The following is an 18,581-nucleotide window of genomic DNA, read 5'->3' as shown; positions in this document are numbered from 1 at the left end:
AATTGAACTTTAGATGCATGTACTACCTTGTGCATCTGGCTCACATGGGTCCTTAGGTTTAGCAGGCAAGCGCCTTTACTGCTAGGCCATTTTTTTCCAGCCCCAAGAAAGCCTTTAATCCTAGCAGTCAGGAGGCAGAGGTAGGAGGATCTCTGAGTTTGAAACCATTCTGAGACTACATAGTGAATTCCAGGTCAGCCTGTGCTAGGACAAGACCCTACCTCAAAAAAACATAGCAACAACATGATTATAAAGAAAAAGGCCACATACATTGTATGATCCATTTATATAATAACATGGCCAAGATAGGCAAATCTGTATAAAACCAGAAATTAAGTAGGTGATTGCTAAGAGAGAGGAGGGATAATTGTGACAAACTACTAATGGGTATAAGGTATAAGGTTTCTTTTGATAACATACTTTTTTTGTATTTAAGAATGGTTTTTGTCGGGCATGGTGGCGCATGCCTTTAATCCCAGCACTCAGGAGGCACAGGTAGGAGGATTGCTGTGAGCTCTAGACCACCCTGAGATTACATAGTGAATTCCAGGTCAACATGAGCTAGAGTGAGATCCTACCTTAAAAAACAAAACAAGAGCCGGGCATGGTGGTGCACGCCTTTAATCCCAGCACTCAGGAGGCAGAGGTAGGAGGATTGCTGTGAGTTTGAGGCTACCCCGAGATGACATAGTGAATTCCAGGTCAGCCTGGGCTAGAGTAAGACCCTACCTCGAAAAGCAAAACAAAACAAAACAAAACAAAACAAAAAAAACAAACACAGCTCAGGTTTTTCGAGGTAGGGTCTCACTCTAGCCCAGGCTGACCTGGAATATGTAGTCTCAGGGTGGCCTCGAACTCACAGCGATCCTCCTACCTCTGCCTCCTGAGTGCTGGGATTAAAGGTGTGTGCCACCATGCCCACCTTGAATTCTTTATGTTGAAAGTACTTTTGGGACTGGAGAGATGCCTTACCAGTTAAGGCACCTGACCACAAAGCCTAAAGGACCCAGGTTTAATTCTCCAGGGCCCATGTAAGCCAGATGCACAAGGCAGCACATGTGTCTGGAGATTGTTTGCAGTGGCGTCTCTGTGCTCACTTGTTTTCTTTCTCTCTTTGTCTAATAAATAAAAATTTAAAAAGAAAGAAAGTACCCTTTGGCACTTTCTGCATTTGGGCACTTATTTGCAAAGCCTAAGAACTCATGTTTGAATCTCCAGGTCCCACGTAAGCCAGACAACACTGATGCAGGCACTCAGTGTCACACATGTGCACAAGGGGTGCACACATCTGGAATTTGTTTACAGCAGTTGAAGGCCCTGGCATACCCATTCTCTCATTATGCCTCTGTCTCTCTCTTAAATTTAATATATATGTGTATGTAGGTATGTATGTATGTATGTATGTAGGTATGTATGTAGGTATGTGTGTATGTGTGTGTATATATATATATATATACACATACCTACATACACACACACACATATGAATATACTTAAGATAAAATGATAAAAATAAGCTGAGCTGGAGAAATGGTTTAGAGGTTAAGGCACTTGCCTGCAAAGCCAAAGGACCCAGAATCACTTACCCAGGATCCATGTAAGCCAGATGCACAAGTTGGCACATGTGTCTGGAGTTCGTTTGCAGCAGCTGAAGGCCCTGGTGTGCCCATTTCCTTTCTCTATCTGCCTTCCCTCCCGTCCCCCCCCCCCAGTGAAAGAAAGAAAGAAAAAGAATAAGCTGAGTAAGGTGGCCTACATCTTCAGTCCTAAGACACCTGAGGTAAGAGGATCCTCTTAATTCGAGGCCATCCTATGGGTGCAAAGTGAGTTCCAGGTTAGCCTGAGCTAGAGGTAAGACTCTGCCTCAAACAAAACAAAACAAAAAAGATAAAAGTAATTAAGATAAGCTGGTGTGGTGGCGCCTTTAATCCCAGCACTTGGGAGGCAGAGGTAGGAGGATCACCGAGAGTTTGAGGCCACCCTGAGACTATATAGTGAATTCCGGGTCAGCCTGGTCTAGAGTGAGACCCTATCCCGAAAAACCCAAAATAAATTAATTAATTTAAAAGAAAAAAGAACGGAGGAAAAAAAAAAAAGAGAAAATTAAAGGATGAAGTGTGGTGTGGTGGCGTAACCTTTAATCCCAGCACTTGTGAGGCAGAGGTAGGACGATTGCTGACAGTTTTAGATTCCAGGTCAGCCAGAGCTAGAGCAAGACCCTACCTCGAAAAACCAAAAAGAAAAAGAAAAAAGAAAAAAGTGACTTGAAGGAAGAAAATGATTATGTATTTCAGAAAGATATCCTTAACAGAGGTTGAAAGAAATGTATAAGCTAAGCAGTGTCTTATGAGATTTTTAAGAATACTTTCTGGATAATACAATCACTTGTGTTCACAAAATAAAAGTCACTTGATTAAAGGCTTTTTATTTTTTATTTTTTATTTTTTTATTTTTTTATTTTTTGGCTTATTTTTAGGATGGGAAGGCCATTGTGACAATGTGCTGACTTCATTTTCCTTACTACTGAGTTTCCCACTGAAATCATGGAGGAGAAACAGCAGATTATACTGGCTAATCAAGATGGTGGGACAGTTACAGGAGCAGCACCTACCTTCTTTGTCATCCTAAAACAGCCAGGAAATGGCAAAACTGATCAAGGAATTTTGGTTACTAATCATGATGCCTGTGCTTTGGCTGGTAAGGTATCATCACCAGAAAAATCCAAAGGGAAGGTTTGTCTTCCAGCTGATTGTACTGTGGGAAGAATAACTGTGACCCTCGATAACAACAGTATGTGGAATGAGTTCCATAACCGAAGCACTGAGATGATTCTGACCAAGCAGGGAAGACGCATGTTTCCTTATTGTCGCTATTGGATAACAGGCTTAGATTCAAATTTAAAGTATATCCTTGTCATGGATATATCTCCAGTAGATAATCATCGTTATAAGTGGAATGGTCGTTGGTGGGAACCCAGTGGGAAAGCTGAACCCCATGTTTTGGGAAGGGTTTTCATTCATCCAGAATCCCCTTCCACAGGTCATTATTGGATGCATCAACCAGTATCTTTCTATAAACTCAAACTTACCAACAATACACTGGACCAAGAAGGCCATATTATTTTGCACTCTATGCATCGTTACTTGCCAAGACTTCATTTGGTACCAGCAGAAAAGGCTACAGAAGTGATACAATTAAATGGCCCTGGTGTCCATACTTTTACCTTCCCCCAGACCGAGTTTTTTGCAGTAACAGCATATCAGAACATTCAGATTACCCAGCTGAAAATAGATTACAATCCATTTGCCAAAGGCTTTCGGGATGATGGGCTAAACAATAAGCCCCAGAGAGATGGAAAACAAAAGACCAGCTCTGAACAAGAAGGGAATAGTGTTCATCTTACTGAAAGTGAGGGGTCAGAGATACATTCAAGTGATTTTGATACTATGTCAAGGGGTCATGAAACATCGAGCATGGGTTTGGAGAAGCTTCCACTTAATGTAAAAGAAGACTTTCTTGGTTTTATGGATGCTGATTCAGCACTTGAAACACCTCAGTCGAAGCATGGGATTTCTGAAAGGTAAGTAGTAGTTTCCCTTTTTTAAAGATGAATGGGAGACTGAGATGGGACAGGTAACTGGTTCTGTGGAATGTTGTAGACACTAATAGATCATGTGAAAGGCTGCAAATAAACTACAGCTGCCTTTCATTCTGTGCAGCAAATTTTTCTTTAAAAAAGGTTTTTTAAAAAATCTATATTTTTAATGAGAGAGGGAGAATATGAGTACACCAGGGTCTTCAGCCTCTGCCAATAAACTCCAGATGTATGCGCCATCTTGTGCTTTTGCTTACATGGGTCCTGGGGAATTGAACCTGGGTTCTTCAGCATTTCAGGCAAGCACCTTAACTGTAAAGCCGTCTCTCCAGCCCTGTGCAGTGAAATTTTTCTGCAATGAGTATGTCTTGGGTTCAGGATCAAGAATTGCCAGAAAATGAGATAGTTTGTCAGAGTAGGAATCTAGTCTCATAAATTGTGTTCCTGGTTAACATAGAGAAACAGTTTACAATTGCCTACCTACCTGAGGCATAAAAATCAATTCATTGTCACCTTACTTATGTACTTACTTTACTACCCTAAAGGTGTACTAATTCATGATTGACCAAACTAAAAAACAATTTGAGTATTATTGTATATGAAAAATAACATGCTGTATTGTTTTAAATTTTTTGATTTGGCTTTCCTCTCTAGCTCAGGCTGACCTGGAATTCAATATTTAATCTCAGGGTGGCCTCGAACTCACGGTGATCCTCCTACCTCTGCCTCATGAATGCTGGGATTAAAGGCATGCACCACCATGCCCAGCTTATATTTTTAGTTTTAAAAAGTTCATTCAATATGATTAAACCTTTGTATTCTTTGACTATAATCCCACTTCCCCTTCAGTGCCTTGTTTATCTCACTTACCAAAATGGCCTCTAGATTCATCTATGTTGTTAGAGCTGAGAGGAGTCCTTTTTTTTTTTTTCTTTTTCTTTTTAATTCATTTATTTGTTAGAGACGGAGACTGATTCCCACCAACAGTGTAAAGGGGTTCCTCTTTTTCCTCATTCTCACCAGCATTTATGGTCATTTGTTTTCATTATGGTAGACATTATGACAGGAGTGAGATGGAATCTCAAAGTAGTTTTAATCTGCTTTTCCCTGATGGCTAGGGATGTAGAACATTTTTTTAGATGATTATATGCCATATGTATTTCTTCTTTTGAGAACTCTGTATTTAATTCCATAGCCCCCCCCTTTTTTTTTTGAGGTAGGGTTTCACTCTAGTCCAGGCTGACCTGGAATTCACTCTGTATTCTCAGGGTGGCCTCAAACTCATGGTAATCTTCCTACCTCTGCCCCCAGAGTGCTGCAATTAAAAGCATGTGCCATCCCGGTTTAGCCCCTCCTTTTTTTTAAGCCCATTTTTTAATTGGGTTGTTTGATTTCTTACTTAGCTTGCTAAGTTCTTTGTATATTTTGGATATGAATCCTCTGTCAGATGTATAGCTGGCAATGATTTTTTCCCATTCTGTAGGTTGCCTCTTTGCCCTATTGATTGTGTCCTTTGGTGTACAAAAACCTTGTGATTTCATGAGGTCCCAGCAGTTGATCTATGGTTTTATTTCCTGAGCAGTTGGGTTACATTCAGAAAGTCTTTGCCAATGGGGCTGGAGAGATGGCTTGGCGGTTAAGCGCTTGCCTGTGAAGCCTAAGGACCCCGGTTCGAGGCTTCGTTCCCCAGGTCCCACGTTAGCCAGATGCACAAGGGGGCACACGCGTCTGGAGTTCGTTTGCAGAGGCTGGAAGCCCTGGCGCGCCCATTCTATCTCTCTCCCTCTATCTGTCTTTCTCTCTGTGTCTGTCGCTCTCAAATAAATAAATAAATAATTAAAAAAAAAAAAAAAAGAAAGTCTTTGCCAAGACTGGTATGTTGAGGAGTTTTGCCTACTTTTTTCCCTCTATCACTTTCAGAGTTTCAGGTCTGATTTTTAAGGTGTTTGATCCATTTGAACTTAATTCCTGTGCATGGAGAGAGAGAGATAAGGATCTGTTTTCATCCTTCTACAGATATATATCAAGTTTTCCCAGTATTACTTGCTGAAGAGGCTATCTTTTCTCCAATGAGTATTCTTGGCATTTTTGTCAAAGATAGGGGGCTACAACTACCCGGACATACATCTGGGTCCTCTATTCTGTTCCACTGTTCTACATATCTGTGTATGTGCTACTACCATGCTGTTTTTGTTACGATGGCTCTGTAATATAGGTTAAAATCCAGTACCGTGATACCACCAGCCTTATTTTTGTTGCTCAAAATTGTTTTAGATATTCGAGGTTCTTGTGCTTCCAAATGAATTTTAGCATTGTGTTTTCTATTTCGATGAAGAATGCCATTGGAATTTTGATGGGGATGGCATTGAATGTGTAGATTGCTTTTGGTAAGATTGCTGTTTTTACAATATTGAGTCTTCCAGTCCAAGCACAAGGGATTAAGGGATGTCTTTCACTTGAGTGTCTTAAAGTTTTCATTGTAGAGAACTTTCACTTCCTTGGTTAAGTTTATTCCAAGGCATTTTTATTTTTGATGCAATTGTGAATGGGAATGATTCTGTGATTTTATCCTCTGTGTGTTTGTTGTTAGCCTGCAGGAAAGCTACTAATTTTTGGGGTGTTTATTTTGGGTCATGCTGCATTGCTGTGTTTATCAGCTCTAACAGTTTGCTGGTAGAGTCTTTATGGTCCTTTATGTATAGAATCATGTTATCTACAAATAATTTTTTTTTTTTAATTTTTTTTGTTCATTTTTTATTTATTTATTGGAGAGCAACAGACATAGAGAGAAAGACAGATGGAGAGAGAGAGAGAGAATGGGCGCGCCAGGGTTTCCAGCCACTGCAAACGAACTCCAGACGCGTGCGCCCCCTTGTGCATCTGGCTAACGTGGGACCTGGGGAACCGAGCCTCGAACCAGGGTCCTTAGGCTTCACAGGCAAGCGCTTAACCACTAAGCCATCTCTCCAGCCCTACAAATAATTTTAACTTGATCTCTTCCAATTAGTATCCCTTTTATGAGTGTCTCTTGCCTTATTGCTATAGCTAAGACTTCCAGTACTATATTAAATAAAAGTGGGGACAGTGGACACCCTTGTCTTATTCCTGATTTTAGTGGAAAAGCTTCTAGTTTTTCCCCATTTAGTAATATGTTGGCTGTAGGCTTGTCATAAATAGCCTTTATTATATATTGAGATAAGTACCTTCTGTTCCCAGTCTCTGTAGGAGTTTTTTCTCTGGGATAAAGCCTACTTTGTCGGGGTGAATGATATTTCTGATAACATTCTTCTATTCTGTTTGCCAATATTTTGTTAAGAATTTTTGCATCTATGTTCATGAGGGAGATTGGTCTGGGATGATTTTTTTTTTATTTTTGCCTGCTTTTGGTATTAGGGTGATGATGCTGGCTTCTTAGAAGGAGTTTGGTAGGAGTTCTTCCTTTTCTATTTAACGGAAAAGTTTGAGAAGCATTGGTATTAGTTCTTCCATGAAGGTCTGGTAAAATTCACCAACCCATCTGGGTCTGGACTTTTTTTTTCTTTTACTTGGGAGACGTTTTATAACTGCTTGATCTCCATACTTGTTACAAGTCTATTTAAGTGGCTAGTCTTATCTTGATTTAGTTATGGTAGGTCATATAAATCAAAGAAAGCATCCATTTCTTTCAGTTTTCAAACTTAGTGGAATATATGTTCTTTTTAAATTTTTTTTTTATTTATTTAAGAGAGAAAGAGAGGAAAGAATTAGGTGCGCCATGGTCTCCTGCCACTGCAAGTGAACTCCAGATGCATGTGCCACCATGTGCATCTGGTTTATGTAGGACATGGAGAATCGAACCTGGCTCTTCAGACTTCATAGGTTTGCACTTTAACCGCTAAGCCATCTTTCCAGTCCTCTGATTTTATTAATTTGTATCCTCTTCTCTCTCTCTCTCTCTCTCTCTCTCTCTCTCTCTCTCTCTCTCTTTTGTCTTTGTTTTCTGAGGTAGGGTTTCACTCTAGCTCAGGCTGATCTAGAATTTACTGTGTAATCTCAGGGTGGCCTTGAACTCACAGTGATCCTCCTGTCTCTGCTTCCCAAGTGCTGGGATTAAAAGCATGCTCTTTTGATTAGATTTGCTAAGGGTTTATCAGTCTTGTTTATCCTTTCAAAGAATCAACTCCCTATTTTGTTGATTTTTTTTTTTTTGTTTGTTTCTATTTCATCAATTTCTGCCCTAATCTTTTTTTTTTTTTTGAGGTAGGGTCTCATTCTAGCTCAGTCTATAGGCTCAGGTTGGTCTTGAACTCATGGCAATCCTCCTACCTCTGCCTCCTGAATGCTAGGATTAATGTCTGTACCACCCAGATGCCCTAATCTTTATTATAATTTCTTCCCATCTACTGATTTTTGGTTTGCCTTCTTGTTTTTCCAAGGCCTTAGAGTGAAGCATTAAGTTGTTTACTTATGACCTTTCTAATTTCGTCTTTTTAAAAAATTATTAGATATGTAAATGTCATATGTTGGTCCATCCTTTCTCTCTTCCCTTGGCCCTTTTCTGAAGAGGCCTTCCTCATTAAGGATGCAGGTCGACCCCATGGGAATTGTGGGTCATGCATTATGGGGAGGGGAGAGGCAATGTCTCTGCAAAATGTCTCAACTTGTAACAATCTTACCACTCCCTCTTCCGCAAAATTTCCTGAGCCATGCTGGGAGCATGTTAGGTCTGCTTCAGTGATGGGCACTTAGGAGCATTTACTTCTGTGGTTTGGTATGTGTTGAGTATCCTCAGTATTTTTCTCCATCACCCTTGTGCTCTTGGCTTAACTAAGGGAGCAGCATTCTTGACTCCTTGTGCATCTGACTTATGTGGGTGCTAGGGAATTAAAAAGGGGTCCTTAGGCTTCACAGACAAAGTGCTAAGCCATTTCTCCAGCCCTCTAATTTCTTTTTTTTATATATATAAATATTTTATTTATTTATTCATTTCACAGAGAAAGAGGGACAGAGTGAGAGAATGGGCACGCTAGGGCCTCTAGCCACTGCAGACGAACTCCAGGCGCATGTGCCCCTTTGTGCATCTGGCTAACGTGGGACCTGGGGAATTGAACTTGGGTCCTTTGGCTTTGCAGGCAAGTGCCTTAAACACTAAGCCATCCCTCCAGCCCTAATTTCTTATTATAGGCAATTGAAGCTGTAAAATTCCCTCTTAGGACTGCCTTCATTGTGTCCCAAAGGTTTTGTATGTTGTGTTCTCATTATCATTTGATTCTATTAAGTTTTTGATTTACTACTTGATTTCTTCATTGACTCATTCATCATTTAGTAGTGTATTGTAAAGTCTCCATGATTTTCTGAATGTTCTATAGCTTTTCTTTCTATTGATTTGTAGTTGCTATTGTGATCAGAGAGAGTGCAAGGAATTCTTTCGGTTTTCCTGTATTTGTTAAGATTTGCTTTATGTCCTAATATATGGTCTGTTTTAGCAGATGATCTATGTGCTACTGAGAAGAATGTATTCTGGAGCACTTGGATGAAATGTCCTGTATGTATCTGTTAGGTCCATTTGTTCTATGACCTCATTTAATCCAGATGCATCTCTGGTTATGTTTTGCCGGCATGACCTGTCAGTTGATGAGAGTGGGATGTTGAAGTCACCTACTACAACTGTATTTGGTGTTATTTGTGACTCTAGTTTTAACAGCGTTTGTTTGATGAAGTTGGGAGCCCCCATGTTGGGTGCATACATGTTTAGGATTATAACGTCCTCTGTTGGAGTATTCCTTTGTTTAAATTTTTTTTTGTTTATTTTTATTTATTTATTTGAAAGTGACAGAGCGAGCAAGGGGGGGGGGAGAGAGAGAGAGAGAGAGAAAGAGAGAGAGAGAATGGGCACGCCAGGGCTTCCAGCCACTGCAAAAAAAACTTTAGATGCTAGCACCCCCTTGTGCATCTAGCTAACGTGGGTCCTGGGGAATTGAGCCTTGAACCGGGGTCCTTAGGTTTCACAGGCAAATGCTTAACCGCTAAGTCATCTCTCCAGCCCTGGAGTATTCCTTTAATCAATATAAAGTGACCTTCCTTATCTGTCCTAACTAATACTGATCTGAAGTCTATCCTGTCAGATACTAGCATAGCAACCCCTGCTTGTTTTCTAGGCCCATTTGCTTGAAACACTGTTCTCTAACCTTTTACCCTAAGATTGTGTCCATCCTTCATAAAAAGGTGAATTTCTTAGAGGCAACAAATTAATGATCCTGCTTTTATTTATTTATTTATTTTTGGTTTTGGTTTTTTGAGGTAGGGTCTCACTCTAGCCCAGGCTGACCTGGAATTTACTATGGAGTCTCAGGATGGCCTTGAACTCATGGGGATCCTCCTACTTCTGCCTCCCGAGTGCTGGAATTAAAGGTGTGCGCTACCATGCCCGCATGATCCTGTTTTTTAACCCAGTCTGAAAACCTATGTCTTTTGGTTGGGGCATTGAGGCCATTGATATTAAGAGATATTATTGAAAGGTGTGTGTTTATTTTTGCCATTTTTCTTGTTTTGTAGCTGTTTTGGTTTTACCTTTGCTCTCTTGTATTAACTAGTATTTGAGTATGGTTTGTTTTTTCCAGGTTCCCCATATGCTTTTCTTTCTCTTCAGCATGGAGGATCTTTTCAAGTATTTTCTGTAGAGCTGGTTTTGTCTTCAAACATGCCTTTAGTCTGCTTTTGTTGTGAATGTCCTTATTTTTCCGTCTATTTGAATGGGTAGCTTTGCAGTATAAAGCAACCTTGGTTGACAGTTGTTATCTTTGAGAACTTGGGAGTACATCATTCCAATCCTTTCTAGTTTTTAATGTTTGTATTGAGTAATCTGCTGTTATCTTGATGGGCTTGCCTTTGTATATGACTTGATTTTTCTGTATAACTGGTGTGTTGTGGGCTCAGGTAGGCTGCTTGGGTTGGTGGGTCAGTGTTCTGATAACCTGTGTGGGGTGCTGTATAGGTAAGTTCCTTTCCCCAGGTCTTTGGTGCTTGCTGGTGCTTGCATTGACAGTGAGGGGAGGGGAGTCTGTGAATGGTGGCTGAAGTTCTGCTGTTCCTCATGAGCTGCTCCGCTGGTCCCTGCTGCTCTCCCTTCATGTTTCTTGAGTGCAAGGAGGCTGGTGTGAGTGGAGAATCCCCTTACCTGGCTTTTTCTACGTCTCAGGCCTAGCATGGTGGCCAAAGGGATAGGGTGCTGCTGCTGCTGCTGCTGCTGCTGGAGGTGCTTCTGTGGTCTCTAGATGCTCTGGCTCTCTCCTGTTTCTCTACTGTGATTGATAATTTCTTTTTTTAAAATCTTTTTTTTTTTTTTTTTTTCAAGGTAGGGTCCCACTCTAGCCCAGGCTGACCTGGAATTACTATGGAGTCTCAGGGTGGCCTCGAACTCATGGCAATCCTCCTACCTCTGCCTCCCGAGTGCTGGGATTAAAGGCGTGCGCCACCACGCCCGGCTAAAATCATTTTTATTATTTGAGAGCGACACACAGAAAGAGGTAGAGAGAGAGAGAGAATGGGCACACCAGGGCCTCCAGTCACTGCAAATGAACTCCAGATGCGTGCACCACCTTGTGCATCTGACTTACGTGGCCCCTAGGGAATCGAGCCTTGAACTGAGGTCCTTAGGCTTCACAGGCAAGTGCTTAACCGCTAAGCCATCTCTCCAGCCCTGATTGGTAATTTCTTATGAACCTTCACTTTTAGCAGAAGAGTGTATTTTGCTCTTTTTTTTGCTTTTTCCCCCCTAGGTTGCTTTGGCATGATTCCTAGGCTATTATCTTAGCCAGAATTCCTTACCAGTGTTTTATTAATTTTTTTTTAATTTTTATTTATTTACTTGAGAGCAACAAACAGACAGAGAGAGAGAGAGAATGGGTGCATCAGGGCCTCCAGTCACTGCAAACGAACTCCAAATGCATTCCCCCCTTGTGCATCTGGCTTACGTGGGTACTGGGGAATCAAGCCTCCAACCAGGATCCTTAGGCTTCACAGGAAAGCACTTAACCGCTAAGCTATCTCTCCAGCCCCCTTAACAGTTTTTTCATTTCAGGCAGGGCTTCTCTCAATCTGACTCTGGAGATTTTCCTGCACTTGAAGAAAGCTTCTGGAAAATTCTCTTGTCTATACCGCCCGTCCCATTGTCAGCATAGTGGAACTACAAAGGACACCACAGCTTCTTGGCTTCTTATGTGGGGTTTGAGGATTGAAATCAAGTATTCAGGCTTAAGTAGTGTGTGCTTTATCCATCTCCCCGGCCCCTTTTAAACCCTTGTTGAAAATTTTTATATAAGTACATGATGTGTTTTGTTACAATTTCTTCATATTTCCTTTTGTTAAAATTTATAAACGTGGCCTGGAGAGATGGCTTAGTGGTTAAGCACTTGCCTGTGAAGCCTAAGGACTGTGGTTTGAGGCTCAGTTCTCCAGGACCCACATTAGCCAGATGCACAAGGGGGCACATGTGTCTGGAGTTTGTTTGCAGTGGCTGGAGGCCCTGGCACACCCATTCTCTCTGTCTCTCTCTCTATCTGCCTCTTTCTCTCTCTGTCACTCTCAAATAAATAAAATAAATTTATTTTTAATTTTATAAACTTTAATAAAATCCTGAATATATTGGGAGCTATCCATTCAGACTCCCACATTCCATCTTTGGCCCCCAATAGAAATAACCATCTCACATTATATATGACAAATTGAAAAGTCACCACAGTCTTTACCAACTTAAGATAGTTCTAACATTCCAAATATCATCTGAGATTTAAGATGATCTCTTAACTGTGAGACTTATAAAATCAAAACAAGTTATATATATTTAACACATAAAGGCACCAAGTAAACATTTTTAACTGCTATAAGACATAGCAAAGTGAAACTAGAACAATGCAAACTCAATAACCATCAAGCAAACGTCACACTTCTGTAGTTCAAATGAGGGCCCAGTGAGGATTTTTTGGATTTTTGAACTCTGCCCCTCCAGCTGGGCTGAATAGCCAGGGAAAATTTCATCCCGATTCAGTAGCCTCATAGTGGCCCTCATACAGTCCTGCTATGTCCAAAACATCTTCAGGTCTTCATGTAAACCACAGTCCATTTTTCAATGGCTTTGCCATCCTCTTCCTCAGGGCCATTACGTCTTACCTATATGCTGCTTCCCAACAGTGGCTCCCAGAACTGTGCACAGTTTATGTCCACTTTATTTTTCATGTTTCTGAAACCAATACCAGGTATGCAAGACACAGCCATATTTTAAATTAAGAACAAAATAAATCATAACCTTGAAAAATAGGCTCCTTCTCCAGTCAACTGTTTTCAAAGAAAAAATTTCTCTTTAAGTTTTGCCTTTGTTTTATTTGTTTGAGAGAGAATATGAATATGGGCACAGCAGGGCCTCCAGCTGCTGCAAATGAACTCAAGATGCATGTCGTACCTTATGCACCTGGCTCACATGGGACCTGGGGAATCGAACTTGGGTCCTTTGGCTTTGTAGGCAAATGCCTTAACTACTAACCACCTCTCCAGCCCACTAATTTTTATGAGAGCAAAAGTGAGAATGAGAATTGGTGTGCTAGGGCACCACCTACTGCACTGGAACTCCAGATGCATGTGCCATCTTGTGCATATGTTCAACCTTGCCTGCTTGCGTCTGCCTTACATGGGACCTGGAGAGTTCAACATGGATCCTTAGGCTTTGCATGCAGGCAAGCGTGTTAACTACTAAGCCATATCTCCTTCCCTGTGCCTTCCTTCATATATATATATATAATATTTTATTGGCAACTTCCACAATTGTAAACAATTGGTTAATTTCTTCCCTCCCCCCACTTTCCTCTTTGAAACTTCACTCTCTGTCATATCCCCTCCCTTCTCAATCAGTCTCTTTTATTTTGATATCATGATCTTTTCCTCCTTTTATGATGGTCTTGTGTAGATAGTGTCAGGCACTGCTAGGTCATGGATAGCCAGGCCATTTTGTGTCTGGAGGAGCACACTGTAAGGAGTCCTTCCTTTGGCTCTTAACATTCTTTCTACCACCTCTTCTGCAATGGACCCTGAGCCTTGGAAGGTTTGATAGAGATATTTCGGTGCTGAGCACTCCGCTGTCACTTCCTCAGCACCATGATGCCTTCTGAGTCATCCCCAGTTCACTGCCATCTGAGAAGAGAAGCTTTTTTAACCAAAAGTGAGATTAGCATTAATATATGGGTATGAGCATTAAGAGAAGGGCTGACTGCGCAGTTTGGTGAGCACGATATATACATTTAGCCAGACACCAGTAGATGTTACACCCTAGGGCTCCAGTATCAGGGATGTATTCCCTCCCATGGACTGTGCCTTCTATTTTTGTTTTTCTTGTTGTTTTTTCAAGCATCTCACTCTAGCCCAAACAGACCTGGAATTTACTATGTAGTCCCAAGGTGGCCACAAACTTATCGGCGATCCTCCTACCTCTGCCTCCCAAGTGCTGGCATTAAAGGTGTGCACTACTATGCCCTGCTTGTGCCTACATTTTTATTTGATTCTAGGAACTTAAAAAAAATTGTTCATTTTAATTAATTTATTGGAGAGCAACAGACAGAGAAAGAGGGAGGGAGGGAGGGAGAGAGAGAGAGAGAGAGAGAGAGAGAGAGAGAGAGAGAGGGAGAAAGAAAGAATATGGGTGCCCCAGGACCTCCAGCCATTGCAAACAAACTACAGACACTTGTGCCCCCTTGTACATCTGGCTAACATGGGTCCTGAAGAATGGTGTCTTGAACCCGGGTCCTTAGGCTTCACAGGCAAGCGCTTAACCGCTAAACCATCTCTCCAGCCCCTGATTCTAGGAACTTTAAAAATTTCTTGTATGATTTCTTCAGTGACTCTTGAGTTTCTTTTCTAGTTTTATTCCATTATGGTATGGTAAACTGTAAGAAATTATTTCAGTTTTTTAATATATTTATTAAGACTTGGTGCATAATCTAAAATATCTTATTTTGTTTATTTATTTATTATTTATTTTGGTTTTTGGAGGTAGGGTTTCACTCTAGCTCAGGCTGACCTGGTATTCACTATGAGCTCTCAGGGTGGCCTCAAACTCATGGTGATCCTCCTACGTGCTAGGAATAAAGGCGTGTACCACCACGCCTGACTTATTTGTTTCTTGTTTGTTTGTTTTTCAAGGTAGGTCACACTCTAGCCCAGGCTGACTTGAAGTTCACTATATAATCTCAGGCTGGTCTCAAACTCAGTAGATCTTCTATCCTCTGCCTCCTTTGCCTGCCACTGCACTCCCAACTCCAGACGTGTGTGCTATCTTGTGCGTATGTGGGACCTTCTACGTCTGGCTTAAGTAGAACCTGGAGAGTCAAGTGTGGGTCCTTAGGCTTCACAGGCATGTGCTTTAACCACTAATCTAGCTCTCCAGCCCTTATTTTATTTTTTTGAGGCGGTGTCTCACTCTAGTCCAGGCTGACCTGAAACTCACTTTTCAGCCTTGCCTGGCCTCAAATTCAAAGTGATCCTTCTGTCTTAGCTTTGTGAGTGCTGGGATTTAAGGTGTGTGCCATCAATTCTGGCCATTCCTTCGCTTACTCATTTATGTTTGCCAAAGTGCAATGAGGAGGGAGGAATATAAATGGGTACAACAGGATCTCTTGCCACTGCAAATGAGCTCCAGATACTTTTCACTTGGTGCATCTGGCTTTATGTGGGCATGGGGGAATTGAAACCAGGTGGTTAGGCAAGTACCTTTTATGGTTGAGCCATCTCCCAATCCCCAGTTCCTTCGTTTTTGAGGGAAGGTTTTAGCTATGCACCTCTGACTGGCCTTGAATTTATAGCAGTCCTCTGGCCTTAGTCTTCCTAATGCTGGGATTATAAACTTCAGCCACCAAGCCTTCTCCTTCCTTCCTTCCTTCCTTCCTTCCATCCTTCCTTCCTTCCTTCCTTCCTTCCTTCCTTCCTTCCTTCCTTCCTTCCTTCCTTCCTTCCTTCCTTCCTTCCTCCCTTTCTCCCTCCCTCAGCTTAAAAACATTTAAAGTGTTCACTTACCATAAAAATTACCTATTTAAGGCATACAATTGAAACTGGGAGGTAGCTTCCTTGGTAGAGTGCTTGTGTAGCATACACAAAGCCCTGGGTTCGATCCCCAGGACCATATACAGCCATAGGTAGTGATTACATTTTTAAAAATTTTTTTTTGTTTATTTATTTGAGAGCAACAGACAGAGAGAGAAAGAGGCAGATATATATACAGAGAGAATGGGCGTGCCAGGGCCTCCAGCCACTGCAAACGAACTCCAGACGCGTGCGCCCCCTTGTGCATCTGGCTAACGTGGGACCTGGAGAATCGAGCCTCGAACCACGGTCCTTAGGCTTCACAGGCAAGCGCTTAACCGCTAAGCCATCTTTCCAGCCCAGTGATTACATTTTTAATCCCGGGATTTAGGAGCTAGAGGCAGGAGAATCCTGAGTTCATGGTCATCCTCTGTGAGTTTCAGGGCAGAAGAGACTCTGTCTCAAAAAGAGAGAAAAAAACAAACAAACTGGGCACAGTGGTGCACACCTTTAATACAGATCATCATGAGTTCAAGGCCACCCTGAAACTACATAGTGAATTCCAGGTTAGTCTGGGCTAGAATGGAAACCCTACCTCAAAAAAGCAAAAAAGCAAAAAAACAAAAATGGGAGGGGGGGTTGAAGAGATGGCTTAGTAGTTAAGGCATTTGCCTGCAAAGCCAAAGGACGTAGGTTCGATTCCCCAGGACCCACATAAACCAGTTGCACAAGGGCCACATGCATCTGGAATTTGTTTGCAGTGGCTAGAGACCCTGGCATGCCCCTTCTCTCTGTCTGCCTCGTCCCTCCCTCCCTCCCTCCCTCCCTCCCTCCCTCCCTCCCTCCCTCCCTCCCTCTCCTTGCAAATAAACAAACACAGTCAAAAAATGTATTAAAAAAAAGTAACATGTACAGTTGTAGAACATTTTCATCCCCTTGGGAAGTATGCCTTTGCGCCCAATCTCCTTTCTCCCTTAAACAGTTTTTGGGGGGTGGTTTCAAGGTAGTATCTCACTCTAATCAAGGTGACCTGGAGTTCACTCTGTACTCTCAGGGTAGCCTCAAACTCATGGTAATCCTCCTATCTCAGCCTGTACCACTGCGCTCCACCTAAACAAATTCCAGACATATGCACCACTTTGTATGTCTGGCTTTATGTGGGTACTGGGAAATCAAACCAGGGTTGTTAGGCAAGCATGTGCCTTAATCACTGAGCTCTCTCCAGTCCCCTTAAATATTTATGATGGATGAAGTCTATTGTCATTTGACTGTTTCCGGTGAGAATACATTCTCATAGTTATTCCAGTGCCCTCCATGCTTTTTATATTATATTATTTATTTATTTATTTTGATTTTTTTTATTGACAACTTCTATAATTATAGACCATAAACCGTGTTAATTCCCTTGCCCCCTTTTCCTTTGCAACTTCTCTCTTCATCATACCCTTTCCCCCTCTCAATCGGTCTATCTTTTATTTTTATGTCATCATATTTTATTCCTATTATGATGGTCATTTTGTGTCTGGAATAATGCATTCATTGTAAGAAATCCTATCTTCCTTTGGCTTACATTCTTTTCACCACCTCTTCCACAATGGACCCTGAGCTTTGGAGGGTGTGATAGAGATGTTTCAGTGTTGAGCACTCTGTCACTTCTCAGCACCATGTTGCCATCTGAGTCATCCCAAGGTCACCACCATCTGAAAATAACTTTTTAAAAATTCATTAGAGAAAGAGAGAGAGAATGGGTGTGCCAGGGCCTATAGCCACTGCACATGGACTCCAAACACATGCACCTCCATGTGCATCTGCCTTATGTGGGACCAGCATTAGGAAGACTTAAGGCCAGAGGACTGCTATACATTCAAGGCCAGTCAGAGGTGCATAGCTAAAACCTTCCCTCAAAAACGAAGGAACTGGGCTAGAGAGATGGCTTAACAGTTAAGCGCTTGCCTGTGAAGCCTAAGGACCCCAGTTTGAGGCTCAATTCCCCAGGACCCACGTTAGCCAGATGCACAAGGGGGCACAAGTGTCTGGAGTTTCTTTGCAGTGGCTGGAAGCCCTGGCGTGCCCATTCCCCCCCCCCCTTTCTCTGTCTGTCACTCTCAAATAAATAATAAACAAAAATACTTTAAAAAAAAACACGAAGGAACTGGGAATTGGGAGATGGCTCAACCATAAAAGGTACTTGCTTGGAAAGCCTAACCACCTGGTTTCAATAACCCCATACCCACATAAAGCCAGATGCACTACATGAAAACCAGGGTCCTTAGGCTTTACAGGCTTGCACCTTAACTGCTAAACCATCTCTCCAGCCCAACAGAAGCTTTTTTAACCAAAAGTGAGAGTAGCATTAATATATGGGTATGAACATTAAGAGAAGTGCTTACCAAGCACTTTGGTGAGCTTAGTATATACATTTAGCCAATACCAGCAGTTGTTACAACTTTACGGCTCATGACTTCCCCCATCATAGGTTTTCAGTATCAGGCATGTATTTATTTCCTCCTGTGGATCTGGCTTCCAGTCCAATTAGAGAACAGTTGTTTCCTCTATAACAGACATGCCACTCTTGTACCCGTTGGCTTATTTGCCCTGGCTGGCCAAATTTAAGGCTTGCAGTGTCCACTGTTATTTCCACTGGTGATTTTTCTCTCTCCCATGGAACTACATGCAGCATAGCTTTTCCCAGCTTTCTGTCAGTTGGTCTACATAGAGGAGGTTTTTGGCTCATCCTTGCAGCCCAACTATGTGAAGTCTTCAGCAATAGGGTCTTACTATGTATTCCTGGTGGGAAACCAAGAGCCTCAGCAATGGCCTGTAATGTTTTGGGGGCATCAGGGACCTCCCTGGCCAATAACTCACTGGAAGGTATCCCATTGACCTGGAATTCACTATCTCAGGATGGCCTTGAACTGATGGCATCTTCCTACCTCTGATTCCC

General features: G+C 41.9%; 1 protein-coding gene across 14 annotated transcripts in view; it reads left to right on the top strand.

Annotated features, from left to right (window-relative positions):
- Window positions 1-18,581, top strand: part of Mga (MAX dimerization protein MGA) — a 137,810-nt gene that overhangs the window by 38,589 nt on the left and 80,640 nt on the right. For 13 of the 14 annotated variants that reach the window (XM_045157278.1, XM_045157280.1, XM_045157279.1 and 10 more), the window contains one exon: window positions 2,477-3,580. The exons of the other annotated variant lie outside the window; for it this stretch is intronic. In XM_045157278.1, the coding sequence (XP_045013213.1) occupies window positions 2,544-3,580 (1,037 nt within the window). In that variant the 5' untranslated portion in view covers window positions 2,477-2,543. The remainder of the gene's footprint in view (window positions 1-2,476; window positions 3,581-18,581) is intronic. 14 annotated transcript variants of the gene reach the window in all.

The sequence above is a fragment of the Jaculus jaculus genome, chromosome 8 (assembly GCF_020740685.1).
Source record: "Jaculus jaculus isolate mJacJac1 chromosome 8, mJacJac1.mat.Y.cur, whole genome shotgun sequence".
NCBI classification, from domain to species: domain Eukaryota; kingdom Metazoa; phylum Chordata; class Mammalia; order Rodentia; family Dipodidae; genus Jaculus; species Jaculus jaculus.
The sequence above is the reverse complement of the archived record's forward strand: the minus strand, read 5'-3'. Positions and strand labels throughout refer to the sequence as shown.